Consider the following 26,757-nt stretch of genomic DNA (forward strand, 5'->3'; position numbering starts at 1 on the left):
CTTCCGCTGTCCTTATTAATTAAGTCACTATTGGACAACAACTGGCTGAATGAGAAGAGCACACACGAATAAGATTAGTGATTTTTCGACGGGCTACAATGCTATTTAAAGTTTCCATCCTATTTATCCATAGCATATTAATATTAATCCTGCATACACACAACATAGTGGAAATGGTTCAGAGCTAACTTAGGTAACTCCACATAGTACGGCAGTAATTTTATTACATATTATGCTTATTATCACAGCACGACCATTTTAAATAACAGTGTAGAGCAATGACTTGAATGTGACCGCTAGTTAATGTGCAGCCATGATGGGCTGCGTTCCAGTTCAGATACCGCCATTTTCTGATGAAATATGAGTCTTTTCCAGAAAAAAAACAGAATGACGTCACAACCGGGTTGTGGCTTTCTAGTAAACACATTGAAATGAAAACACTTTGATGGATGCGTACAGGAAATCATTGGTTGGGCCCTCAAAATAGAAGTTTTGTTTCCAAACCGAAATATGACTGAGAGGGTCGCTTTCTTGGTGATTGCGAAATTGCAGCTTCACAACCAACGTTCACTTGTATTTTTACCCCAAAGGCTCAGAAAATACCATTTTACACCAAAAGGAATTATGACCACGTTCTGTCAGGGTCACCAAAGGTCAGTACAGCTGCGCTAATTTGCATGTCATATTTAATCTTCACGTCAGTTTACACACAATTGTTATTAAATAGAAATTAAAAAAAGGTCCTGGAAAAACAAGTTGCTATTGTTCCCTTCTGGAAAAACCGGTGTCACTGGTGTCATAGCAAACTGCTGCAATAATTTAGAATGATTTCCTTATCTAAACAGTTGTTTGAATGTATGCAGGTATTTTCATCAGTGTTTTATTAAGGCAGGAATTTCAAAAATCTGTCTTCTTTACAGTACTTTAATAGAGTGGAATCACTGTAAACTTTCTGCCTCTTGGCCTAGTGGTAATCAAATTATCTATGGCTGCATATTGGCTGTATTTCAACCCATTGTGTTCTTTGTCCCCTGGACAGACAGTCAAACCCCAAATCAAGTTGAAGAGGCCCCATTAAAGAGGCCCGTCCAATTGGGTCTTGTTTTGCAGCACTTCAAATCAGGTCAAATCATTTTTGGAGAAACCTAATACCTTTTTATTTTTCTCCCCCTCTGGGAACCGTTTTTTTTTGGACAACTAGTGACTATCTGTGGGACAATTGGTTAAACGGAGTTAACCTGAGGTACTTTTCTCGCTTTGATCCTGCTGTGACTGGCGCCTGTCTGCTCCATGTCTACCCCCCTTTTTCGTAACTACCCGCCGCCCCCTCATCCCTCCCACCCTCGCTCTCTCTGTGTGTGTGTGTGTGTGTGTGTGTGCGTGACTGATAGATTGCTGAGTAACCAGACAACATTTCAGTGCCTGTAATTTAGTGTTCAACATTACATTCCACCCTACTTAATGTGAATGTAGCAACTTTTGGCTTTGATTCCCACTCTTTGAAAAAAGATCTGGGTTTGCTCTGTGGGCTTGTTTTGTTTATTTTAAACGTAGTAGACGTATGTAGTTATTCTTAGCACTCTCACCACCACATTCCTGAAAAGTCATTATTGAATAATTTTCTCCACGTCTGTCATCTTGGCTTGTAAATATCAACACTTACAAATTAGTGACACGTTTGGTCAATTTGGACTTGACAAAGTTGCGCTCATTTTTGCGAGTGCTGCTACTCGCCAAAGGGAAGAATTGTTTAATGAGATAAGTGTGGTTTTCTTCTCAACCCAAACATGTTAGAGCCGGCTTTATTTCATTAAAAAAAAAAAAACTCTTCCCCTTTCATGAGACTTGGCATGCTCCTCCTGCGCAAACTTTAGGAGGGTGCAGAGTCATCCGCCATAAACATTTACACACAAGACACACTGCAGGGGAGTTTTGTGGTGAGACTGTAACGTCTTTAGAAGTAAGCATAGTCAAATATTATCTTGTTCGTATGTGAGTGCCAACACTGGCTTGTCAGAAAGGATATTTGGATACATTCTTTCTTCGCCTTTTTGAATAAAAAAAAAACGTTTTATTTAAGCAATTATTGACTAGAGTAATTATTGAAATAATACTGTACTTGCTCAGTCATGCCAAGATGACGTTGAGGGCCTGAGGTCCTTCTTATCTGATCAGAGTTGTCAAGGGAACTGCTGCAGCATGTCAACCTTGATGAGTTGTTTCATGTTTTGCCATGTAGGTCACTCAAGTTGCTATTCTATCTTCGACTTTCACTGTGTTGTCTGACTAATGTGACTATTTTAGCAAGCCGCCATCATAAAACAGGATTTATTTCCAGCTTCGCGTATATCTCGACTTGGTGTCATGTTGTCGTTGGACGGCAATTTAATAGTTGTTAAAATATAATCCAATCTGATAGATTCTTCATGATCATTTGATTTTTGGCAACCGACAAACAGCCTGACCAAAAGATTTGAGAAATTGCAGCAGTCGAATGAATTTCAGGAGGTTTTTGAGGAGGACTTATTAGGACAAAGGGGATAGATGATGCGCTGATACTTTTTGTAATTACCTGATGGATTGTTGATTGATTAAGTGCTTTTCATGTAGCCTCTGTATGTTAGCATGATTCAGCTGCCAGGGAAAGTGCTGACAGGTGAGCGGCGAGGCGCGTTCCACATGGCGTCGGGCCGAGTGTTAGACTGACGGCGACTCAGCGGCGAGGAGTGCGAACAGGTGAACGCAGATACTGTATATTGTTGTGATCTGGCTGGGACCGGGCCGAGGGGAACGAATGGAACCGGACACCCCCGCGTGGACCCGGTGCTGGGGTGAGCTCAGGATCGGTGTTGACAGCGGGGCAGGGAGCTTAGACTCCAAGTGATGATAATGGCATTGATGAAGACTTTGGAAGCGTGAGCCACTCGCCGAGGCTGGAGATGGCCACTTATCACAGGGTCTTTATTGTCTGGCCATGATAGTCAAAGTTGGCGTCTTTCCTTTGAGGGTGATGACAGCACGGGAGTTGGACCTAATGCAGCAAGAAACCTGAGACACATTTATTTATTTATTTATTGAACATGTAATATTTGTTGAGTTTTTTTGCATTGGTATCTGATATCTTTATACCTATTCTTTGGAGTGTGTGCCTGAGTCTTTTAAAAGGTGCTTATATTTTATTTACATTATTTTTACTCTCATATAGCTCAAGTAGACTAACATATTATCATTAAATTAGTTAAATGATGACCTCATTTCCAGGTTTCTAAATTCTTGTCTTTTGCGTTTTTTGTAGATCAGTGACAGTATTTTTTTCTCTTTTTTCCACATTGCTAAATATTAGTATATGATATCATTGTCAGCCAGAGCAAAAGGGTTTACTAATAGCATTTCTTAAAAATGCAATGTAAGTTCCACAGTGGATATTGTTAAATGGGATTTCATTTTAAGATTTAAATTGCTCGTTTAAGCATACCGATAAAATTTTTGTGTAGTTATCGCTCTTGGATTCAGTTGTCATCAGTCTCTGGGATGCCATTTTTAATGTGAGAAAATGAAGGTATTACATCTCAGAGGTTGATGGGGTTGGCGATGGAAAAGCCAAAACTGGAACAAATTGGGGTTACGTGCTTTAGTCAAGGGCACTTATGCGGCAGCTCTCGATGGTGGGAATAGATTCACTTTGTGTTCACTTCCTTTCAATTAGGCTGTTAGTGGATCTGAGACGCAGCGTGATACTCTGTCACCCGACAGCTTTGCTGACATTTATGTCATTGCCTGTACCTTTAAATGCAGATCTGTGACGTGGGAGTCTGTGCACAAAGCATTGTTTAAATGCTTGGCGCTTCGACATGTGTCTGTGTGAGAATGCGAGGTGGTTTCTGTGATCTCGGCGCAGTGACAACCTGAACAAATATGCTGGGGCTGATTCTTGGTTCATGACAATAAATGCCACGTTGTCTCAAGGAGCTGTGAAAGAAATGGGAGGACACAGCAGAGGCCCCTGAATAAACAACCATTAAATTCTCCCTTAGCAGTGGAACAGTCAAACTTGGCGCTGACCAAAAAAAAAAAAAAAAAGACTTAAAAGTACGAGATTGTTTTAATAAGACTGTCCATCTTTACCTCCTCCACTTCATCTTTTTAGATTAGATGTTTGAAACAAGAAGCAGATTAGTAGACAGCGGGATAAAGAGCACATGATGGGTGGAAAGAGAGAAAGAGCGGCGGGATGGAGAAGAAGATGAAAGCTTTGTTGTGCTGATGGTTAATGAGCTGGAAAACACAATTGAACTTTTCTGACTGTGGAAATCGCTGTGAGGGCATCATAAATTAGCGCCAGTGTGGGAGCTAGGCGGCAGACAGAAAAGGGGCTTTGTGTTGCCGGCCTGCTGCCTCTGAAGTTGCTCAATTCTTTCCAGCACTCTGGGGTCTGCCATCCTGCCTGGTGCGATGCCTTTAAGACTCCGATGTGACGTGCTGGCCCTTTTCCATCATCCTATAAGCGAGCGGAGGCAGAGATAGAGATGGGAAGAAAGGAGCGACGACGGGTCTTTGCTGATATTTTCAAAGGGTGACTCCTCATCCTGCCTTTGCAAGCTTGGCACATGCCTTCTGTTACTAAGTGGCTTCATATTGAAAGAGTCGGCGGCCGCTTTTCTCTCTCCCAATGGGTGCCAGCCTCTGTGCCCTGGCAGCTGCTGCGCTTCAGAATAGACCCATAGTTTCCCCTCTGCAGGTGAGCTGCACAGCCAAAAAACGGGGGCCCCTCAAAGGGCCTTTCACCGCCTCAATAGGAAGCTGACTTGGGGAGAGTGGAGCGGGCACACAATGGTCGCCTTCTCCTCCGAGACAGAGAAGATGGAGATGAGCTTTTTGGGCGCCGCTATAGTGTCGCTTATAAGCATGTCGAGGCGAGAGGAGAGGATGACTTCCCTCAGTCAAGTTTGGGAAGGCGTGGTTCTCTCCCCCTCAAGTGTGTTTGGCTCTCCTGTCATCCGCCCGTCGTCCGAGTAATCGCTGTGTCTTTAAACCTGACTGAACACACCATTTTTGTGCATGTGTGAAACAGGCTACTTCGATGCACTGTTTGCTTTTTAACTTTTATTAGCAGCAGCCTTCACTGACACATGAAAGGTTGGCAACGGAGAGGGAATGTGGGGGGGGGGGGGGAAGAGGGGGTACGGAAAGCGAAGGAAAAGGGGGTAAATATTTATTGTAAATCGTAAATTACAACACGATTAAATGGTCATTTTATTCTAAGGATTTACTGTTAATAATAATAATAATAATAATAATAACAAAATGAGTCAACGTGACAATTAATATATTTTTGTAATTTCTTGATCCATTTCTCGCTTCAAGTTTAGCTTCAGATCTTGAATCAAAATATTTTTGTCCTATTTTTAGATGTTTGCACAGTTCTAATTTCATATGAACTAGTACTGTATAATGCAGTATATTACATTTTGTAAGTAACTTCCCTATACACTGCACAACATATTGTGTTTGCAACGTCACCTAAAAACTCCGATTTTGATTATTTTCCACTCCAATTTCTAAAAACAGTCCTCGCTCATATTCCTCAATGTTATTGTTAACATTTGGCACGAGGTTTTAAACACCATTTTAGCGTCTTACGCTGTCTGTTCTAGTCGCCCAGGGTGAGATATTATCACTCGCTATCTCCTTTTTCCTCTTTTCTTACCCTCCCTTAATCAGTTCCACTCTGTTGTTGTTGGCCCCGGGCCATTGCTAAAATGCTTTCATAAGCATGAGACCAAAGCCTGCTCAGATGTCCACTAGACCCTTTAAATATCCACAAGGACCCCGTGGTCACGGTGTGGCTGACCCCACAGCAATTGTTGACATCATTATGGAAGCAGTACAACATCTTTCACACCTTCCTAAGCCTGCCATCTTCTTCTCAAATTTGGACAGCTAGCTTTGGCCAAGAACGGGACACACATAACCGGCCACGTCCCTGAAGGACATAAAATACTTTCAAATCCAGGACAGACATCCGTTGCGAGGACAGACATGCTTGTGAACGCGCCACATTTCATGTCCTATTTGCTCTGAGGTTTTGAGACGAAAGCAGCGTTTCCTGCACTCGGGCCAGCTGGGAGTGATTTTCAGACTTTAGTAAAATCCCGCTTTGGCGAGCGTCTTTCCGCAGGGATAAGTTCATAGGCCTATGTAAAGCAGTAATGTAATAATAACCCCTTTTAGCGGGGTTTCATCTTGTCTTGGCTGGCTTGTTTAAAAAAGCTGCAGCGCGTAACCTTATTGGGTTAAGCTAATTAGAAAAGAACACTGCGGCCATCCACTTCAAATCATTTTTTTGGTCTTGCTCAAAAAACATATTGCTTGCATCCCGAATTTGCAGGACATGAAAGTTAGTTTCACTGTAAATAACATAAATTATTATTTACAAATGAAACAAGAATGAATTAGATTATCGAAAAATGTCGCAAAAACTCTATTGTCCAAAAGTCTCCTTTTCGGAACATTTAAATCTTTTGGAAATACATTGTAAACAGCACTGCTTCTTATCACCAGTGTTGTGCTTCTGCTCTTTTTCTCTTCCTGCCCTGTTTGACTGCTGATTATCAGTAACATTATATAAATATGTCAGACCGCAGAGGTCTTATCTCCAAAGATGCAAGTTACACTTTTTCTTCCTCTTTGTTGAGAGGAATTACTGAATGGTGAGTCAGTACAGAGAAAAGAAACACATTTTATTTTTTGAAAAGCAGTTACTGGACCAATACGTTAAGCTAACCGTGGTCTTGTCATTGAAGCAAATATAAGCATTGGTGAGACATCTTTTAGCAAGAACATATTTTAAGGGCCTTATAATAATCTAATGGTCAGAATTTGGAGTATGTCCCTCAAAGGTTCATCTATAGCCAATTGTTGATCACTTTTTCTCAAATGGGTGTGCATTATTAGAGTTTGTGGAATCTATGATTTCAGGCTTTTCAAAAACATTCCAGGTTGTACCCACTTGATAAAAAGATCTTAAAGGATCTATATGCCCCCTGGACCACAGGTTCCCCTTCCTGATCCAGCACAAAGATATCTCTTCTTTGGCAAGTCCACAAGTCATCCACCATAATGTCATCGGCGTGGTGGTTTTGACACACACAACATAGCATCTCCATTGACGGAGATAATAAGGAAGTCAAATTTGCCAACGTAGCTGCACAGAGCAGCCACATGTTTCTTTAATAAAAAGGATGAAAGCGCTGGGTTCTTGTAACCAGATCTTTCTCTAGCAGGCAGCTTTCCATCATGGAACAGCAGGATCCTCCTTTTTTAGCCCAGAAGCATCAGGACAGATGGGAGCATGACGCAAAGCCACGCGGGCCCACTGAGTGGAATCTTGTGATGTCGCGGAGGTCATTTTTATCATGCGGAATTGTAAATCAGTGGCACCTGTATGAGTTTTCAACACCTGTGCACATCCTTCCTCTCCGTTGTCGCGGCGGCGTGACGCAGGAAGTGCTCCCCGCTGTGTGTGTTGAACTGACAGCTCTGTGATGAATTTTGTGCCGCTGGGGGTCAAGGGTTAGAGGTCAGAGGGTACTCCAGCTGGCAACCACGGCTGCCACGGACTCCAGCGAGGAGGCATTCATTGAGGCAAGCAGGAGGGGGCACCGTGTTTGATGTGCTCATCCGAGAGGCATTTCTCTCTCTTTCTTCTACGTGAAAGGTGTCATTTGTTGTGATGACCCCGAAAACGATTATCACATGACTCTGCAGTCAGACTTTTACAGAGCTTTTTGGCAACTTTGAAGTCAGTGTTTTCCCAGCTTGCAAATTAACTGTTTAGGTTCGCACCAAGCCCCATTAAGTCCCACTTAACCACAACATGGGGGAAAAAAACTTTAATTTGAGACATAGGGCGGAATCTGCTTCATTGTCATGAGACGTAGCACGAAAACAGTGCAAACAACAAATTTATTAGACAATGATGCAAAACGAAAAGTACGCTACATCTAGCAGACAGTGGTTGAACACAAATTGTTGGTTGAGTTTTGATTTGGCGCTAATAATAAGTCATTATTCACAGAGGATAAAGAATATATGATTAAGCACTGTTATGTTGTCTTTACATACGGGTTGGTTTACACACACAAGTTGTAAATCTTTTTGATATATTGAGTTTGACTGTAAACTTCAGCTGGGAGTTGTTTAATGATCCATTTTTTTATGTATTGTTCATTATTTGCTGCTTATTGTGAAGTGACTTGGGAATAGCAATAAAAATGGTAAAAGAAATAAAATAGTCAAACCATAGGAAATAAATAAAAACACCACACACAAAAGTCTGTTTGATGGAAAAGACATGATGTGACTTAGAAAAAAATGAGGGCAAGGCTAATGCGGGTGGACAGTTCCTATATTGTGGGATGCTTATTTTGTTCTCAGCCTACCAGATACATGACAAAGGCTGTTAGTGTAGTGTTTTATCATCCCTCTTCCTCGACTGTCACCAGCTCCATTGTAGCTGGATAAGTGTGATGATCACACGGCACAAGCCCCCAGACTGACTGTCTCATCGCCGGCCCCATTCAGTCCCCCTCTTTGGACTCACCTGCTCAGGAAGGAGCTCACTTTTCTCACAAGCAAAATCCAAACACATCACGTCGAAGCTTCTTTCGGTACACACAAGTGTTGAGCAGATGATTCCGTGTGCGGCGGGTCCATAAGTCAGACTTCTCCCTCGTCACTGCGTTTGCGTCCTCACCGCCGTGGAGGTCTTTCTCGCAACCCTGTAATTTGTGCAGTCGAACTCCATCGAAAGATGTCTAATGAGCGCTTGATGGGCATTGGTGAAAGCATCAATTAAGTTAATTGTAGATCACTGTGTTAATTTTAGTCATTTAGAAAACCCCAGCTTTCCTAAATGTTGTCAGTGTGTGGGGAGATGACGGAAGACTGAGCGGCGGTTTGCCTCAAATGCTGAGACAACCTTCATGTGATTTATTGCAAGTAATGATGGTGGCCTGGAGCTGATGATTGTTTTAGAAGTGGGAGGGTTTGTGTTTTCATGCGGTGCATACAATGTGTAGATGATTACATTTCAAACGACGTGTTTGGAGGTTTCGCGTGGTTTCGGCAGCTACTCGTCTCCTCTTCACTATTGTTTGTCGGTGGTTTGCCACTTCAAGTCGGTGGCTTATGACTTGGCTTTAAAGACCCCAAGGGACATTTTGTATGGATCAATTGAGCTCGGGCCTTACTGCCTTGCTTCTTGAAAACTGCCCTGAGCAAAACTACCATAAGTATTGGAACACTTAGCCACGTAGATGTGCAATCCACATTTGCACCAGATAACCAGTAATGCAAATGATGTGCCCCACTGGGCCCCCAAAATAAGTAAATAAGCAAAGCAAAACACTCTCAGTCTTCAGTTAGTTCATTTTTTCACAGGTTTTAAAACTGTTTAATGTATTTGCAAACCAATTCATGAATTGACTCTATCGTACAGATGTAGTGGTACTTCAACTTGCAAGTTTAATTTGTTGTGACCAGGCTCATAACTTAAATCAGTAGTAAATGGAATATATTTCCCTCATTAGAATGTATTGAAATGCCAAAAATCCATTCCAACCTCAAAAGAAACACCACAACTTTATTTGTACCGTTTTTAATGAGGGGAAAGAAATGCAGTGTCGTATTGAAGGATATAATAAAAACAAACGCATGGATTTTTTGAAGGTGTAATGCATTGACATTGATTGCTGTTATGGATCATATTGTTTAGAAAGCACATCATGCATTCAAGCCCACACACTCACACACAACATCTGCGCAACAGAACTATTGCGCAAAGTCAAGCCAAAATCATTCTTCCTCAGACGGCAATTAAGACAAAAATTCATTTTGGTGTTGGGTTTAGCCATAAATTGCTGCGAGCTGTAACATTCGCTGCGTGTTTTGCCATCTCCGAATTACGGCTGTAAATCAAGACTTAATGCTACATTTAAATAGTTACAGACAGGCAATTTATTCTTGGCTCCCGCTGGTATTTAGCGCAATAACACTGTGTGAACGTGTGAGTGTTTCTTTCACATTGCACACACTCTCGCCTGACAACTCCCATTGGCTGTGGTCTTCGTTGTTGCCCCCACATTTTTCAAGAGGCTTGTCAGTCACGCCAAAACAAGCGGGATGTGAGCTATGCACTGTGGCAACAAGAAGAGCTGCTCTTAAACAATGTTCTAATGCACAATATATTTTTTGACTTTTTCCATTTGCACCCAAAGTTTAGATGGATGGACGGACGGGCAACTATTTCATTCATCATCAAGGGCAATTAAATAAATCCATTTTAAAGTGACATGTAAACTTAAATGTTTTCATTTAATAATTCCTGTCTTGACAATTTAGCCAACATGTTGCTCTTAAACTTTATATTTTCATTTGGATCACATATTTCTTTTTGAATTAACAATCCTTCACTTCGGAACAAAGCGCCCCCCCCGTAGCCACAAGATTCTACTGAGCTGGGCCCTTCTAAATTGAATCAGAGCTGGCATGTTTCTCCACACGGGCCAGTTGGGACCCCCGAGCAGTTGAGGTTGAGATCTGTGCTTGTAGATGATGGGCCTCGGGCCCGCATGCACATGAAAGCCGCGCCACTGATGTGTGTAAGACATGGGGGCGGGTCGGTTGGGGGGCAGGCTCCGTCGGTCCAATCTGCGGCACACTTTATCCATCAGACCTGAGGGTTTGCACTCAAGGTTGCGGTTTCTCGGAGACTGACACAACGTTCCCATAATGGGCTACATCTCCTAGCCTCAACCTCTGTTTGACAGCCCGTTTGTCTTGAGGACACAGTAACTGGAGGGTTGTTTCTATTATGTTGAAGGCGGCGGTCTCATTTAAGTCGTTTGATCAGCTATGGGGAATGCAGTCGTGTCTGATATTGTTGTTATGGTCGTGTAGGGAAGACAGCGAAGCAAAATTATTACATCTATTATTTATTTCTTGCACAGATGATGTTTACATTTTGAGAGTGAGGAACCACTGTAATGCAATGGAACCATAACAGTGAAAAACAGTAATGATGAAATAAAATTATACATAAATGTCTTTGAATTCATTACATTGAAATAATCAGGAAAGTATATTATATTGGTGTGTGAGTATCATGAAAAGAATGCAATTTTTGTTCAATTTCATTATATTTGAAACAAATTCTCACATTATAAGATAATAATGTGGCCTGAGTCTTGCCAAGGAGAAGCCTTTTCCTTGTTAACATATCGCACATGATGTTGAAGATGAGCACGCAGGGAGTGGAGGACAGTAGATCAGAGTGTGACCCGGGGCGCTGAAACATCAAGCTGACACATATGGATCCCATAGTGAGGGCAGATAACCCGACAGACGCTCTGGAGCCATCCCTGGTCGAGACAGGAAGTGACTCCTGTTGCTCTTTTAAGAAAGAAAAAAAAAGTATATCCAAGTATGCGCTTGCTTGCTGACATTAATAAAGGCTATGTTGACTTAATGACGCTCTGGCTGTTGTACAGACAGTCAACAAATAGTCAGGCGGGAACGTTGCCCACACTAGCGTAAGGCGTCAGTTGTAGATTTATGGAAGTAAATTACATCCCAGAGGAGCGCATGTGTTAAAGTAGATTATCTGAAATGGATGCATTCTTCATGCCTGTGCTGTATATTATCATAACATAAAAAGCCTTTATCATTCCAAAGGAGGAAATTCAAACACTAACCCTTTAAAAGTGACAGTCATATGAATACAGTATGTGGTTAGTTGTATTGTGCGCCAAGACCACAGTTTGCTCTCTTACTATTATATGCATATTCGTGTGTGATAGTAATAGTTATGTTTGATAAAAATATTTTGAAACATTTATATATATATATATATATATATATATATATATATATATATATATATATATATATATATATATATATATATATATATATATATATATATATATATATAATGGTATATGGTATATATATTTAATTTTTTATATATATTATATTTAATTTAAAAAATAATAATATATATATATATATTTTTTTTTTCTGTGTGCTCACCCCTCCCCTCCTGTGTGCCCATGACCAGTGTGATCATTCTCACCTGCCTCTTGTCACCTGTTGCGTATTTAAGTTCTGTCTGCGTGTCACACCCCTTTAGGGATGATTTCTTGTCTCTCGTTGTTCTTGTCGTTCCGTTTTTCCCTCGGTTGTTTTCTGTTCGCTATCCCTGTCGGTCATGTTGGTGTTTTGTGATGATGTTCGATTAGTTTGCCAGTTCCTGTCTGTTTCCCTTTATGCTCCATTCCAATTCCCTTTTCCTTATATAAACTCTGGTCCAAGCTTAGACCAGGGTTTATTGAAGGGAAAAGGTAGTTGGAAGAGAGGAACAGAACCGGAAAACTGACATAACTTAACAGACCGACCGACAGCCTGGCTAACCAAAGCCAAGCCAAGCCAAACCAAACCAAAGCTTGCGTGGTTGCTTTCTTGCTTTCTTTCTTGCTATTCATTCATTCAGCAACAACAAATCATTTTCTTTCCATTTCCGGTGAGCGTGCCATCCAAATTACCTCGAGGCTGATATTTTAAGCAACAACTAATACACTGGTGATAACTGTACAGTTGATTGATTATTTCAAAAATCTTACTGAGAATTATTAACTTGGAATTGCCTGTTGTAGCTCAGACACATTGTAACTATTTAATTGAGATGATAGCCTTTTTATGAGCAGGCAATGGAAAATCATTCATTGGCAGTAAACTGGCTAATTTAAACAAATTGTTTCATCAGCATTTCATTTTGATGGTTTAATTTGCCTTTCTAAATGAGAATGTTGTGACTTTATAAATCATTGGCATTGCATCAAGTATGACGTTATATAGATAAAAAAATGATGTTGCAGTGTTTAAAAAGATGCAAAGGTCAAGTGGGTGTAATTATTGTTGGAACTTTGGACTGTTTTGTACTAGGGCTGACGTGAAGGCCCATTTTCTCTTGCACTTTCAAGACTCCACACAAACAGGAAGCACACCATGTTCAGGTAAGCAGCACACCTTGATTCTTTATGCATGTTAAAAAGTGCCGACAAATTGTTGGATCTTTCCATTTGTAGGATTATTCTTTTGGTCACCCTGATATTTGGCATTGCAGCCAAGCCATATAAGCCGTGGGTATGTACATCAAATATTTTAGATCACACCTAAAAAAATAAATAAGAAAAAAGACATCAAATGTGCACATAAATGTCGTACAGTACAATATTGGTATATTTGATCTCTGATTGATATTGGTGTTTATCTGTTTTCAGAATAAATTTAGCAGCAAAGTCTTCCAGGACACCATGTAAGTAATCCCCCCCCCCCACCCCACCGTTAAATGTGTTTTGGGGATAGCGTGGGGAAATAGTTGTTAGCACTTCACATTTGTGAACATCAGGGTCCATCTTTGACAGCGCCTGCTGTGTGGCGTTTCTAATTCTCCCTGTCGAACTCGACAACAAAATGATATAGATTTTTACAGTCAATAATATTCAATCCTTACTTGAGTTAACTTGGGATAACGGAAATAAAATGTTTTGTCTTTTAAACCAACAGCTGTTTTTTCTTTTCAGTTTAGATGGACAATTTTTGTGCTGGTAGATTTTAGAAAATTATTAAACAAAATCATTATAGAATAAAATCACTGGAAACTTTCTGGAAGTGTTCCACTTATCAGAGGTGATAAGGAAGGAGAGGTCCTTCTAAACTGTTGTGCTTATGTTAGGTCAGAATATGGAAAATTGCCTTTAGATGTGGAAGTGGAGGCTCCAGAGGACATGGATGAAACTGACTATGATATTGACCCGAAAATGAAGATCTGGAATAATGTGGACGCCACAGGGACAGAAAAACAGTTTGCTGTGGCAGAAGTGGATTTAGATGATGTTCATCATCCTTCTCTGAAGACATTTCCAGCTGAATATGAAAAGGTTTTCAGTGAGGAGTCTGAGCAGGACCGAGATGCCGTCGTCTACCATGAAGCCAGAGCGCAACTAGATGAATATCTTGCCCCGCTCACTGCTGAATACAGAATGGCCCGACTTGTACAACCCCAACCAGACATGACTGAACCACTTGATCGAGTGAGACGTCATCTGGAGCCCGAGGTGGACGTGGATGACTTGTACCATTCTGACCAGCAAACCTGGATGTCAAGTTACCTTGACAATGACAACGCTGCTGCTCCTCTTGATTGGCAGTTGGAAAGAAATTACGACCAACCAGAGGAAGATCTCGATCATCTCTACCACCTTTGACATTTGGAAATGCGTGCTTTTATGTCCACCACTGAATGTCTTTTAATTCTGAAGATGTATGGTGCAAGTTGTTCGAAGGAGCAACAGAGTCATAATAATAAAATTTGTACCGGCCTTGTGCTATGTTTGTAAATTGAGGACGACTTGTGATTCTTTTGACTAAAAATTGTATTATGATTAAGCTTCAAAAAAATATTCTTTGGGGTTTAATCAAAATGTCTTCAATTCACAGGTAAATTGAATAATCAAAATATATGCAACTTCATCTATGATTGGGAGGAAAAAATTGTCATGATTGGTACGTTATTAATCCCATGACCACAGTTGCTGCTGCTGCTTGTTGTTGTTGCCCCCCAGGGCATAACTCAAAGCAGAGACGAGTGGTAATATTCAGACAGTCGCTGCAGCCAAGAATGTGAGATACTGAAAATAAATGTCAATTAAATAACCTCCATATCCTGCCTAACACTGCTTGTTTCATCTGAAACTCTGTTGGATGGCAAAAATGTTTGAGTCCTCATAGTGACCGAAGAGTTAGTCCCTGTGCTGTACTTGAGTTCTAATAGTGGATTAAATATAGACCCATGTGATGTTTTAAGGAAAATAACTCCTTTCTGACAGCAGAGCATGGTTGTTATTGGCCAATAGAGTACAATAAATAGGGTGGAAGTCAGTGAATGCAAAGGGGAGCATGGCTGACTTGCAGAAAAGTAAATCTAGCCCCCGCTCCCCCCAGGAGCCCCTCCCAATTCTCCCAGTCCGGACCCATGCTGCTCACTCTTTCTTTTGGACTTTTTTAAATGAGTTTATCACGCCACGAGAGTCCGCGCTGCTTCAGTGTTACGTTTTGGTCTCCATTGTGTGCCTGGAGGAGCTCAATTGAGTCGACATTTATTATTTTGACCTTTCTCCGGGCCTCAAAGGACGACGCTCCTTTGCAGAACCTTCGGACGCTGCAGACTTTTTGTGCATCCCGCTGAGAGAGGAGACGAGTTTCTTTCGCACTGAAAAGTTTTGTTTCACGGGAACGACAAGAAAGACAGCTCTGTGGGGGGATACTGAATGAAAAATAAAAATCAATTAGGCCATGGCCTTGTGGGTGAGATGCGCGTGAACATCAGACAACTAGTGCATAAAAAAAGGGAGGGGTTATTTTATTTTATACGAATTACTTGCATATTTGAAATATAATCTGGACTTGGACTCATTGTTTAACATGGGAAACTATTTTTGTTTGACATGTTCAAAATAAATTTTTGAAACTTTCAAAAAGTGTTTAACTGTTAAAGTTGACGTGCAATATAGAATGTTGCTGAAACAATAATTAATATACATATATAATTTGCTTGCCCAATAGCATAATTTAAAACATTAAAAAGAGATTTTTCCAATTACTTTGCTTTTTTTTTTATTTTTAACTGCTTGACACTTGGAACCTTTAACTGCATGTGGCTTCCCTCTAGTGGCTTACCCTAAACAAAAACAACCTAAAAATTATTTAAACAAAAATCTTCAACAGTGGACAGCATTCTTTTTTTTTCTCCACACCAACTACAAAACAGAGATCAATTCATCTGGTTTATTTGCAAAATGTACACAAAAAAAAACTTTAGACAAAAGAGACTCAGAGATCTTCCAATGCTTGAAATGAGCCATGTGATTCCCTTGTGTGGTAAATATTGAACTGCATCCACCTTCACTGCACCCTCAGTTGTGTGGGATTGTGTATTCAATCATTCAAATCCAAATGCACGCCTTATTAAGGCACTTATTGAAAATTAAAAGGTCCACTGTACCGTCACTTTTTGCAAAACATACAAGATTGGGTTGCTTTATCTCCATGTTCATGATGGTATATAATTGGAATATCATATTTGATCACTGACTGGGAAAAAACGGTGGTATTACTAAATTAAAAGTGAGATAAAACACCTTCCATGTTCTACTGATGTCATTCAACTTGCTGCGCATGATCTGTTTGGAGTTGGATGAGCGAATTAATTGTCCTGAAAACTGGCCTTTCTCTTCTCCACAAACGCAGTCATGCCCTCCTTGCGATCATCCTAAAAAAAAAAAAAAAAAAAGGAACAAATGTATTGTAATGTAATTTGAAGTCGTCTTCAAACATGACAGTGGACCACGTTACCGTAGCAAACGTTGCGTGGAACAAGCGCTTTTCCAAACGATTTCCCTCAGCCAAAGTCAGCTCGAAGGCTGAATGCGCACAAGGATGAAAAAAACGACAAATTTCAACCTGATTTGATTACAATGCGTGCTACGTGTTTCACTGAATGTGGCCTGACCTGCATTAACTGCCTCTTTGGCCATGGCGGACACCAGTTTGGAATTGGCAGCTATTTTCTCACCGCATTTCACTGCTTCGGACACCAGCTGATCCACGGGGCAAACTTTACTCACCAGACCTGCATACGGCAACAGAAAAAAAAAAAAAAAAAAAGATTTCGATTAGTGGCAATGGACGCAAGTAAATAGCCTGAAAAGAAACATAGTAAACAGTTCTCGTACCTGACTGCTTGGCTTCTTGGGCATTAATTTTATCTCCTGTCAGGACCATCTCCATGGCCAGTGACTTGCCCACCGCACGGGTCAGACGTTGGGTGCCGCCCGCCCCTGCACGGAGACAAGATGTATCATAAATGTGGCTCCAATAGATTCTCAGGTTCTACACAATCATACCAGGGATGGTCCCCAGCAGAATCTCTGGCTGGCCAAACTGCGCCTTTTCTCCAGCGTAGATGATGTCACACATCATCGCCAACTCGCAGCCTCCTCCCAACTGCAACCGGGAACAAAATTTAGCAGAGACTCCAGACCCCTGTCACATGTTACCTTCATCCTCCAAGAATAAGGATCGAGCACGTCTCGTATATTAGACAATGCATCTTGCAAAACGAAGACACTCACAGCAAATCCATTGACAGCAGCGATCACAGGCTTCTTCACAGTAGATACTCTGTTCCAGTGAGCCAGAAAGTTCCCACCGTAACAGTCCTGGAAAGTTCGATTCTGCATTTCTTTTATGTCCGCTCCAGCTAAACGACAAAAAAATTGAGCCATGTTGACTCTTGACTTTGGCAGCAACAGTGCATATTCTTAATATTTATTCCCCTTACCTGCAAACGCTCTGTCGCTTCCCGTGATGACAATGGCACCCACGTCTCCGTCGTCTTCGAAGGCATCCAAGGCCTGACCCACCTCCTTCATCAAACCGTCGCATAGTGCATTGAGAGCTTTAGGTCTATTCAACTGGATAAAACCCACATTCTTTTTCTCTCCTCGCTTCTCTACCATAATATACTCATAGTGGACACCTGCAGGGATGGTAAACACAGATTATCGAGTGGTTCTCACGCCTATCATTGCGACCAGTTTATATAACCAGTAAGGACAATCAAACAAATGTATTCTTAACTAATACCATTTAAATTTTCTAAACATTACATACACACACTATTCTGTTGTGAGAGCTCATTTACTGTGCTATGAGTAATCATCAAATTTCACCAAGTTTGTCCCAAATGTTTTTATTTATAAATGATCTAAGACAGCAAAATGTAGAACAGGGTCAGGGGTCAACCTGTGTTTGCATCTATTGCAATTCATACTATAGAATACTTTTGTGTTAAACATTTCCAAATTTCATAATGAACATTGTCAGTGGACCACACTTTATATCTTTAAAGTGCACAAAAATAGAATAACAAATAAATAACAATAATAATGATGCTTTGCAATGTCGATTTGGAATTGATGACATATGATAATGACTTTTCCACTTCATAGCTCAATGCAACGAAGACAAGTTTGCAGAGCTTGTGACGCAACTGTGCTTGACATTGAAAAACGAAAAGCACGCGTGTCTTTGAAAACACTCACCCGAACTGAAAAGGCGGGCGGCTGCCGAGACCAAAGCGGGTGCTGCGCGGTTTGATTTCAGCAAAGCGGCAGCATTTCTGCAGACAAAAGCCATGACCACTGTTTGGCTGTCAACTTGTACAATGGCTGCAGAGTGCTTTCTGGTACGTCTCTTCTTCGTGGCCTAATAGAGGTTCAGATTCAAATGTAGTTTAGCGTTACCGCCGTCTAGCGTACATGAATAGTATTACTATTATTAGTGACACTGCAACCAAGATAATTACCATGATAATTGGCCAATTCACTGACTATACTGCAGCAATTCATCTAGTCACTTAGACATATGACTATAGTGTATAATGAGATAAATGCAGATCTGACACATCCAATATGACGGACGCGCGTGACGTATCGCAGCGACGGAACACGCTCACTGCAGGATGTTCTTTATATTCGTGGTACAACAACGATAGTGATGCTTGGAGCGCTCTTGCTCGTTCACGCGCCGCCATCCTCGTGAACGCGCATCAGCATCCTCCGTGACCATCTTCACAACCTTTCTTCTTCTTCTTGAAGATATACAAGGATCAAGGTACGCACCAACCAAAGGGATGCTCTGCTTATTATCGGATCGCAACAGCTTAATTATTGATTTAATCAATTACACGAAGGCTACAATGAGCTCGGAGGCTAATTTGCACGGTGGGATGAAGATTGAGTATAAAATGGTTCCGTATAAAATAATGGCGTGCAATTTGTACATATTGATTGCCATTGCTGTCTTATTGTCAATCATGTGCAGTAATTTCAAGCATTTATATTTGTGGTTTGACACGACCCATTGGCATATTTATTATTTATGCAGCATGTTTATTTGAGAGGAAAAAGCTACATAAAACGTATGCAATGCCAACAATGCATCAGCTCTCTGTGTCAACATACTTGACATCATCAGTGTTGTCACAATTTTTTTATTACTAGAACGCAAAATAAAATTCTAAAATCTAAACTACTGTCATTTCCAAAATGATGGACATTACATGCGAGGCAACGGCCAGAAAAGCAGTCATGAGGCAATAATGAGAATCATAGCGCTTACCAAGCATCCAATCATACTTCAGTCATGTTGTCATAGCATTTCAGGTGGTATATAAATGATTTTTATGTCTGCTGAACTTTTATTAATCTGTTTTTGCTTTGTGATCACACGCAAATTCTCTAAAATCACTTTGCATACTGTCCCTCAAGAACTCCACCGATTATAAAGCCATAGACAATCTGAGTAAATTTGTCGTTTCACAATTGTGTACGAAACTGGTAGCAGTTTATTTAAAAAACTGTTAGTGACGTTAAAGTAAAATGTTCTTCTATGGTTGCATAGATGAACCAGGTGCTCACAACCTGCTGGATATTCCTCCTGCTCTCCGCCTTCCTGTGCGAGCCTGCACTGTGCAAAGGAGGCCGCGGGGGGTCCCGTGGCTCATCCAGAGGATCCGCACGTAGCTCCACGGCGGGCTCGTATCGCGGTGCGGGCGGCTATGGGGGCCCGCGCTCTCGCTTCAGAGCGGCGGGCCGGACGTCCCCGGTACGGGTGGCCGCCGCTGCGGCCGCAGGGGCTGCGGTGGCCTTGACGGCAGATAAATGGTACGCATCCGCTTACCGCCGCAGCAACGCTGACTCCAACGAGGAGCTGGATTATTACAACAGGACTGGTTACTTTGATGCTCAAATGTCTGGCTCCAACGCGGGAGCATCCTTCTGCCAAATGTTTTCCGTCACCATGGCAACGCTGTCCTCCAAATATATACTGTTGTGGGACTCCATGTGGTAATGAGCTTTTAAGGAGAAATGTGCTGGACCTGACTAATGCAGGACAGGCTGGAAGCAACAGGAAAACTGGTGGGAAGACATAGTCATGACCACAAAGCAAACACTGCACTGTTCACTTCAACTTAAAATGTAAAAACTTATGTGCACCAGCTTGACTGTTGTGGACCAAATGAGCCACGTGAGATCAAGAATGAAGACTACACAAAGCCAAAATGCTATTAAAATATGCACTACCTTAGGCTAATAGCATAATTTCATTTATGAACACTTTTAGAAAACATTCTTATTGACATGGTGACACTAAAATTAAAAATTTCAATTACGGGATGTGGGAGAGGCGTCCAAGATCTTTTATTATGAAGCCCAGGGAAATCATTTATTTCCATCACTCGCAAAGACTCCACACTTGAAATCATCTAAGCGACTGTTTACGTGACTCGGCAGGTGCTGCTGTTATCAATTGAGTTCAAATTTCAGTCTTTGAGCTGAGATCATGACAATTACGACCCATTTTCCTGATAGAAGACGAGAGGCTTTGCGTTTTGTGAACCATCACTTGTGGGACAGCTACTATTTGAGGAAATCCAGTATATTTGTGAGTCGTGTGTAACGATATGGTGCTGCTTAAACAGGTTGTGATATATCCCCAATGCTTCTTGTTTACCTTATAGCACTTGTGCAATGTACAGAATACCTTTCTTATCCGTCTCAATGCAAATAAACACAAGTGTAAACCAACTCAAAAAGACATCTGCCTTTTTCATTCTAAAATCAAGACACATTCCAATCAGATCTTGAAGGATTTTAATTACAAATGTCCAAATATACAGGTGCATCCATTAAAATGTGTCCTTCTAGTCCAGAATCACTTGGCCCAGCTCTCCTTTTCTAAAAGCTCGGATGAAATCGTACGCCGCTGCCGGATAGTTGGGTACGATGACGTTAATGTTGCCTAAAGAAAAGCAAACATTGTCGTCATGTCCTAATATGTTAATGACACACGTCTGCATACAGCTTAGCATAGCACAAACAAGCAAATGAAAACAAGATTAGATTTCTGTTTTTTTCTTCGGTATTCTCAAATTATCCTGAAATGCATTTAAAAAAAATTCTGGATGCAAATTTTGGCTTGTATTTTGCAAGCAATATTCTCTCTCTCACCCACTCCAGTGAGAGCTTTGACGCGCTGAGTCTTCTTAAGCTTCACAGCTATGTGCTTGAGGACATATTGGATGTTGTCGTTAGGCTCTTCCAGGTTGTATTTTTCAATGTAACTGTGCAAAAAAGCAAAGCAATGGACCAACAGAGACTTAAAATAGCAACACAGATGGCGTAATATTGGCTCACACCTAAAACTACTACCTGAAATTTTTAAGCCGGTTCAGAGAATAGAGCAAGTAGTCAGCGATGACATCCTCACCCACTAAATGGTCCAGGATAGTTCCTGAATAGAGACAACAGAAGCACAGTTCAATTGAAGCCTCGATTTAGCACATTTTAATCGTTCTGAACAACTGGATCATTTCTTTTTATCACTAAATTAGCATGCATGCTCACCACATAACGCTAGCTTCATCCCTGTCTCCAAACTTTCTATTTTGGGGGGCAAGACTCCTGGTGTGTCCAACAGGTACATTATGGGGCGTTCACAAACCTGAGAACGATACCGTTAAATAGCATGAAAAAAATACAATAAAAAAAAAAATGTACATACATATATACACCACTGACCTGAATCCTGGTGAGGACTGCTCGAGTGATACCAGGCTCTCCACCAACTCGAGACGCGCGGCCTGAGCGACACATTTCATGCGTGTAACTCAGAAATAAAAAAAGCGTAGAGTACTTAAATGTACCTTTTTTCAAATGAGTCCTTCTTAGGGAGTTGATGAGTGATGATTTTCCCACGTTGGGCACTCCAATTACCATTAGGCAATAATTGTGACTCTTGACAAATGTACAAATTTACATGTGATTATCAAAATTAGGTACCGCAGTATCAAGGCAGCATGATGTCTTTTGGTGTTTTACTCGGTGTGTACCTCTTCTCTGTGAAAGCGGTTTGAGTTTGTTATCATTTCCAGCACTGTCGGCACCACCTGAAGAAAATCGACATTTCTATCATCATCATCAGTTAAGGCTGGTAATCAAATTTATTGGCCGTTCAGCAATGACGACGACGCATGCCTTGGCGACGTTGTCGTCTCTTTGTTTTAGACAGTCAGTGAACAGAACATTTTTCATGCCACTTCTACCAAGCTCCTTCAGGATCCTCTGCATGGAAAAAGAAAATGACAAATGATCTATTTAAATGAAATCACACGAGGGCATCTGGATTTGAAAAGTTGATTGATTGATTGAACATTTCTTCCACTATAATGACATTAACTTAGTTGTTTTAGGTAACACATAGGACTGTGCATGAACGTGGTAAGCACCTGTCTTTTTGACAGGTCAGCCAGGTCCATCTTGTTAAGAACAAGCAGATGTGGTTTGACATCCAGCGTCTCCTGAAACACAGGGTTTCTTCCAGAGAAGGGAATGTGCTTCTTGTTAAAGATATTTTATTATAGCATGACAAACACACAGCTTCAGATCCATCAGTAAGGATATTCGAGCATCGTGTATTTCTATGATGCAATCCACACCCTTCAAACTGGCTCTCATCTGCTTCAGCCCTGCCCACAAAAAAATTAATAAAATACAGCTCACTGCAAACAGTATTTCAGGAATAATGCATTAATTTGTCATTTCATAGCAATTGCTGTACTTGCAGTCACCTTTGGCCATATGTCCAGGGAACCAGTGAGCCACTTCTCGTCCTCCAAAATCGAAAGTGCTTCGAAACTTGGCAACATCGCAAAGTGACCTGTACAGTTTCATGGCTGTGATAAATATATATGAGACTTTTAACGGTCACATCGGAACCTAAATCAGTATTTCTCCCACTTACGACTTTGAAAAACTATGGTATGGACATCCTGCACGCCACTATTTACACGCCGACTAAAAACTGTAAACCTGCAAATGGTTCCGCTTTTCATCAACAAACCGAGTCGCGGGTGTAGTACTGCGTACAATAATAATAACCCGTACTGGTACCACAGATAAAATATGACAACAAATTACATGGACAAAAACCCTGACAACAAATGAGAACATTACATTTTTATTGGACTATATTAAAATTATTGGAGTAGTTTGAAATGGTACTGCACAATACAGAAACAAGACTTTAACAGCTTATAGTAGATGTACGTAAGGCAAAATATTGTTATAACAAGTCACAGTGAAGCCACTTCATTGTACATCATTCTTTTAGAGCTTTGACTTGGTTGGCTGTGCAGAATGAGCGGAGGAGTAGTGAGCAAGGAGTCTGTCGGCTTCCCTCCAGCCAGTGAGAAGAGCTCCATGAACGGTGGAGAAGTAGCAGGGATGAGTCGCCTCTCCAGCAAACAACACCTGCAGTGGCTGGAAAAGACACACCATACAGTTTGATTTGTGAGTTTGATATCATTATTTTCTAAATGTTTAAAATGTCAGTACTTGTGAGAGCGATCGCTTGGATGGCAGAGGCTCCATCAAGTTCTCCAAGTCCTGCAATGAGCAGCCCCTTGAGGTGTAACTGTATGATCCGCATGTCCAGGGGTCATGAAACCATTGAGACCTCAAGACCCTCCGGGGAGTGATTATGGGATTACCTACGTGTGCACAGAATTAATTGGGCTTGTTCAGTAAATCAATAAAAGACTGTGACTCATTCACCTGTAAACCTGCGGACGAGTTGTGTGACGGCATGCAGGACCTCCTGCTCAGACAAAGTCTCCATATAATTTGACTCATGCCCAGCAATCCAGCCACACAAAACATGGCCGAACCTGAAAGTTTAAAGACTTTTTTTTTTTTTTTTTTAATTCCACTAACATACACAATACATACACTAAATCGAGGATTTTCTGCAACAGTTGAAGATATGAATCCACAAATTAGTTATGGGACTGATTGTTGAGCTGCTGACCTTTCAGTGGGTTTTAATACAGTGAAGCCAAACAATTTCTTTATCCAGGATCCTGGAACATCCTGCACCTGATCCACCATGCCATCCTGACCAATGTGACAACAAATAATAGATTAGGTTTTAGGTTGTAAAGCTTAATTATTAAATATGAAGAGAAGGTATAAGATAAGTATTCGGTCGCAGTGCATAATCGTAATTCTGCCTTGACAAAGAGGGTAAAGTTTGGATTTGGCACAAAGCTGGAGGGAACCATACTCCTGCTTCATTTGTGAACTCACCTCATCTTCCCACACCAAGTAGATGACCTCACAGTCATCATCCCACCAGGGCGAATCAAATTCCACAAATATTTTATTGTTGGTGCCAAAACCTAATCTCTGGATTGAGTGAATTTTGTGCAGAGGAAGAGGAGGATGGAACAGTGACGTATAGTGCTTCTTTAAATAGCCTGCCCAAACGGAAGCAACAACAATTAGATTCAGGAGGACCAACTGAATGAAGTCCCGATAGTAATACCTAAAGGAACTGTGACGATCACATGATCAGCAGCCACCATCTTCCCATCAACGCACTCGACATTCACATGTGCTTCGCTTTTGTCGGAGTTGTTCCAGTGAATGCGACGAACGGGTGTGTTGTAGCTCACTACACCAGCAGGCAACTCTGACATCAGTTTTCTTACGAGACCTTCATAACCTCTGAAATAAGACACAGAATTCAACACAAAATATGAGACAAATTTTTTTTTTTTCTTTTTTATACAGCTCTTGTATTTCATCTTATTTGTATAGTACTGTACTGTAAGTATTATATGGCATGGCTAAATGAGTGTTATCTATATTGTAAATGCGATAAAAGGTTATTGAGGTGTTAAATATGCACAGCCAGTGCGTTTTATATGTTGGACTACGAACCTCGGGAAGGTGCAGTCTAGTCCGAGTGTTGTTTTATAGAGGCCATTAGCACCCAAGCCCAGGTCATCCAAGCTGTGAGTTCCAGAAACGCAACACTCCCCCTTCATCATGGTGCTGATCATACATTGCTGCGAAGATCCTGCTTTGTCTGCTTTCCATTTCTCCGCTGATCTTTGTAGCACCTAAACCCAAACAAGACAATGTTACTGTCAAGTTCTGGTAGAACATGGATATGATGATCATACCTCTGCACGTATGAATTGGCCCACGCTAGGCCAAGGTTCGCCTCCCTTCTCCTGAAATTCTGTACACTCATCCAGAAGATCTTTGAACATCTCCAAAGAGGGGTACACATCTTCAGGGTCCAACTTACGGCCTTTTAGTTAGGAGGAACAGCACATGAGTTTACCATCTTATTTGGTCGAAAAAGATGAGAGGTTTTCTCAAGGGTCACCTGAGCTGGTGAAGATATTGGGGATCCAGGGAGGATGTCCGCCGATATCCATTGCCTGGTTCTCCGGGGTGAGAGCATCTGGACTCAGCAGCCCGTATTGCCGAGCCAAACAAAATACCGGGTTCTCTTCGGATGGCCCATGGATCCAGTTGGCCCCCAACTCTACTATGTTATCACCTACACACAAAAGTCACAACAATAACAGTAGTAGGGTTATTGTGAACTTTGATTTAGATGTGTGTGTGAATGGTTGTTTGTCAACATTTTTCTGTGTCTTCTGTGTAATTAGGGTTTATTAGTGCGATGTATAAGAGGTTGGTAGCGTACAAACCCGAGTTACGTCGTCATCGTCGGAAATGAACTACGTCGTAAGCCGAGGAGTCATTGCAAGTCGATCGCAAGTGATAATGTAAAGTTACACAAAGTAAACTGTGTCAGTGGGTCAAAGTGGGTTTCCTGTTGTACTCACCAAATTTGCTAGTTTTGATTCTCCCCCCGCTTCTTCCAGTCGCTTCGAGTATACGCACATGATTAAATCCTGATTTCACGAGTCTCTGTGCCGTTGCGATCCCCGATATTCCGCATCCGATAATGACAATCCGAGCGTCGGCACCCGTCAACATCTTGACCTGAAAGGGCCAGTTAGACAAGTCAACAACAACAACCAAAAAAAATCGTTATATCACAATTTGCTTCTGAGTGCAAGTGAGATGACTTCTGGTGGGGAGTTTCAAAATAAAGTTCTTCTCTTCGATTTAAAAGGGATGGTTGCATATTTCTATCTACTCAAACGCACTTCTTAGATAATTGAAAGTCTAACATTTAATTAGTTTTACCAAGTTTCGTTTTTGTCTTCATTTTATTCCATAAAAAAACATCAAACTGCTCATCTAACTAAAACTAATCAAAAAGCAGGATGAAATACAATGTGCATTTAACAGCACAGTTTTTATTATTTTTTATTATTGTTATTATTATTATTATTATTATTATTATTATTACCTTTGTTGTTCTTGTTTCTTTCATTTTACATTCCACTTTACAGAACCCTGTCAGCCATAGACATCTATTAGACGTCTGGTCTATGTAGAGACCTAATTTAGACGTCTAAAATTGGTCTCGGTATAGACCTAAAATTAAATTCAAATTAAAAACATGAATATGATCATATCTCGAATTTTTTTACCCTACATTTGTAGTAGCTATTTAGACGGAAAGCTGAGGTCTGGCCAGCAGGTGGTGATATAGGAAAAAGTTTCCATAAACGTTGAGGGCCTCCTTGTCCTGCAAAGTTTGAATGTACACCATATGAATGTGATAAAATGTTGGTGTTGGTAA

The 26,757-nt window shown here is 41.1% G+C and overlaps 5 protein-coding genes across 6 annotated transcripts; 2 read left to right on the plus strand and 3 right to left on the minus strand.

Annotated features, from left to right (window-relative positions):
• The first annotated feature begins 443 nt into the window (after positions 1 to 443).
• Positions 444 to 14,741, plus strand: si:ch211-217g15.3 (uncharacterized protein LOC368914 homolog). The gene is made up of 5 exons (XM_061285602.1): positions 444 to 653; positions 13,003 to 13,073; positions 13,146 to 13,203; positions 13,341 to 13,375; positions 13,796 to 14,741. Exons 2-5 carry the CDS (start codon positions 13,066 to 13,068, stop codon positions 14,325 to 14,327), a joined length of 633 nt encoding a protein of 210 aa, XP_061141586.1. The 5' UTR covers positions 444 to 653; positions 13,003 to 13,065; the 3' UTR covers positions 14,328 to 14,741.
• Positions 14,742 to 15,892: 1,151 nt separating this feature from the next.
• Positions 15,893 to 18,390, minus strand: echs1 (enoyl CoA hydratase, short chain, 1, mitochondrial). The gene is made up of 8 exons (XM_061285770.1): positions 18,225 to 18,390; positions 17,462 to 17,659; positions 17,253 to 17,380; positions 17,025 to 17,124; positions 16,854 to 16,958; positions 16,631 to 16,750; positions 16,474 to 16,541; positions 15,893 to 16,390 (listed from the first exon to the last, which is right to left on the minus strand). Exons 1-8 carry the CDS (start codon positions 18,316 to 18,318, stop codon positions 16,325 to 16,327), a joined length of 879 nt encoding a protein of 292 aa, XP_061141754.1. The 5' UTR covers positions 18,319 to 18,390; the 3' UTR covers positions 15,893 to 16,324.
• A 1,172-nt stretch (positions 18,391 to 19,562) lies between these two features.
• On the plus strand, positions 19,563 to 20,771 carry sprn (shadow of prion protein). Its single transcript, XM_061285845.1, is given in 2 exon segments — positions 19,563 to 19,582; positions 19,584 to 20,771. Coding segments are annotated over 2 exon segments (471 nt in total). The 3' UTR covers positions 20,035 to 20,771.
• A 49-nt stretch (positions 20,772 to 20,820) lies between these two features.
• Positions 20,821 to 23,041, minus strand: mtg1 (mitochondrial ribosome-associated GTPase 1). Of its 2 annotated transcripts, none has more exons than XM_061285105.1 (11): positions 22,814 to 23,041; positions 22,645 to 22,711; positions 22,472 to 22,574; positions 22,221 to 22,307; positions 22,076 to 22,132; positions 21,890 to 21,980; positions 21,765 to 21,826; positions 21,591 to 21,687; positions 21,396 to 21,477; positions 21,199 to 21,307; positions 20,821 to 20,985 (listed from the first exon to the last, which is right to left on the minus strand). In XM_061285105.1, exons 1-11 carry the CDS (start codon positions 22,914 to 22,916, stop codon positions 20,899 to 20,901), a joined length of 945 nt encoding a protein of 314 aa, XP_061141089.1. In that variant the 5' UTR covers positions 22,917 to 23,041; the 3' UTR covers positions 20,821 to 20,898. The 2 variants fall into 2 exon arrangements, with proteins under 2 accessions (XP_061141089.1, XP_061141088.1); XM_061285104.1 differs by having other exon boundaries at positions 21,195 to 21,307.
• A 145-nt stretch (positions 23,042 to 23,186) lies between these two features.
• On the minus strand, positions 23,187 to 26,135 carry paox (polyamine oxidase). The gene is made up of 10 exons (XM_061285836.1): positions 25,889 to 26,135; positions 25,420 to 25,596; positions 25,211 to 25,341; positions 24,966 to 25,147; positions 24,568 to 24,749; positions 24,330 to 24,499; positions 24,052 to 24,137; positions 23,799 to 23,911; positions 23,580 to 23,734; positions 23,187 to 23,504 (listed from the first exon to the last, which is right to left on the minus strand). The coding sequence occupies exons 1-10, from the start codon at positions 26,040 to 26,042 to the stop codon at positions 23,352 to 23,354; spliced, it is 1,503 nt and encodes a 500-aa protein (XP_061141820.1). The 5' UTR covers positions 26,043 to 26,135; the 3' UTR covers positions 23,187 to 23,351.
• Between the last annotated feature and the right edge of the window lie 622 nt (positions 26,136 to 26,757).

Source organism: Syngnathus typhle, linkage group LG8 (genome assembly GCF_033458585.1).
Source record: "Syngnathus typhle isolate RoL2023-S1 ecotype Sweden linkage group LG8, RoL_Styp_1.0, whole genome shotgun sequence".
Taxonomy (NCBI): Eukaryota; Metazoa; Chordata; class Actinopteri; order Syngnathiformes; family Syngnathidae; genus Syngnathus; species Syngnathus typhle.